This window comes from Seriola lalandi, unplaced genomic scaffold (genome assembly GCF_002814215.2).
Source record: "Seriola lalandi dorsalis isolate HSWRI2012SDOR001 ecotype SW California unplaced genomic scaffold, Sedor1 jcf7180002050960, whole genome shotgun sequence".
In the NCBI taxonomy this organism is placed as follows: Eukaryota; Metazoa; Chordata; class Actinopteri; order Carangiformes; family Carangidae; genus Seriola; species Seriola lalandi.
Genome location: NW_019521513.1, coordinates 22,124 through 23,729, shown reverse-complemented (window position 1 = coordinate 23,729; position 1,606 = coordinate 22,124). Strand labels below are relative to the sequence as shown.

Genomic DNA, 1,606 nt, shown 5'->3' with positions numbered 1-1,606 from the left:
TGGGTGGGGGGGGCGTCTCCACAGACACAAAGTCGACCCTTTTCACAGGGACTATTTCTTCAGGAGGAAGTAGATCCAGTGCATCAGAGACATTTCACAGTCACATATCTCAGACTGAAGCTGAATCTAAAGGAGCGGACAGCGCTCAGGAGGAAGTGAGACGCTTTATTTAGTGATAATTTGGGTAAATTAAGTTCATTTTTATTTATCGTTTTAAATTTGTCGTTCAATGAAAACATCTTTGCACTGAGGCAACTACAGCGTCTACAGTAACTCACAGGCTTAGTACAATGAAGTGTTTTCACTATTAGGCCGACGAACTGTTGCCTCACTTTCTATTTACTCGATGAGGAAATGTGCTGAAACACCACTGCTGCAAATATTATTGTATTGATGCAGCAAAACTGGAAACTCCCCGAAACGATCCACGTGACGCTCGAAAAATATGGTGACAGTTGTGATGTAGCCGCACCGAGCATCGAGACCAGCGCTGTGAGGACGCTGCTGCGCCGTGAGGACGCTGCTGCACCGTGAGGACGTTGTTGGACTGTGAGGACGCTGGTCCTGGGGACATTTTGTCTGGTCCTCACAACTTCAAACAGCTGTTTAAGGTTCAGGTTAGAACCAGGTTTAGGTTCGGGGCAGCGGATAGGGAATATTCAATGTCCTCACAACTATAGAAAGACCAAAGTGTGTGTGTGTGTGTGTGTGTGTGTGTGTGTGTGTTACCTGGGGGTCGCTGCGTAGAGACGCCACCCCTCCCCCACCCAGTGAACTCTGCAGGACGAAGTTGAGGCCATGGATCCCCGGCAGAGTGAATCTGCAAAACCACAAAAACACACCGGTAACCATGGTAACGCAAACCGCCACACTTTGAAAACCACACAGTTGCACACGGTCACACACACATAGAGAGAGGTCTGCCACAGCCTGGCACCATGTGTTGGTATGACGGTTTACTGCACACACTCCACATAAATGTGTGTGTGTTAATAACAGTGCTTTTTGATGTATGTGTGTGTGTGTGTGTGTGTGTTCAGGTTGATCTGAAAGTGTGTCCAGATGTTTGTGTGTGTGTTTTTTAAACTTTGTTACCATTTCTGTGGGAGTTACAAGAAGTGTGTGTCAGTATGTGTCATGATTAAACCTGCTCGGTCAGCATGTGTGCGTGTGTGTGTGTGGTGTGTGTGTGTGCGTGTGTGTGTGTGCGTGTGTGTGAACATCAGTGTTTGCATGCAGTTTGCATTTGCACTGATGCTGGAGGGTTAAATCTGATCATATGCAAAACCTGTGAGCGTGCTTCTGTCTGTAAGCAGTTAAGTGTGTGTGTGTGTGTGTGTGTGTGTGTCTGTGTGTGTCTGTGTGTGTGTGTGTGTGTGTGTGTCGGGGCCTCCTGCAGGGTTAACAAGCGGTGGAGGTGCACTAATGAAGCGTCTGTGGCGGCAGGGAGGTGTGTTGGGGTGTGAGAGGAGACGCGGGTCAGCAGCTTTACAGCCTCCACCTCTTCATTACACCGACCGCTGAGTCATCGCGCAGACACGTCCGCCAGCCGCGCACGTGTTCAGCCATCCCCCAAAACCCCCCCCCATCATACCTGAGGATCAAC

The 1,606-nt window shown here is 49.2% G+C and overlaps 1 protein-coding gene across 1 annotated transcript in view; it reads right to left on the bottom strand.

Annotated features, from left to right (window-relative positions):
- The window catches only part of LOC111649475 (uncharacterized), a 22,634-nt gene that overhangs the window by 6,313 nt on the left and 14,715 nt on the right, over positions 1-1,606 (bottom strand). The window contains exon 17 of the mRNA XM_087171991.1: positions 730-820. Coding sequence (XP_087028117.1) covers positions 730-820 — 91 coding nt within the window. The remainder of the gene's footprint in view (positions 1-729; positions 821-1,606) is intronic.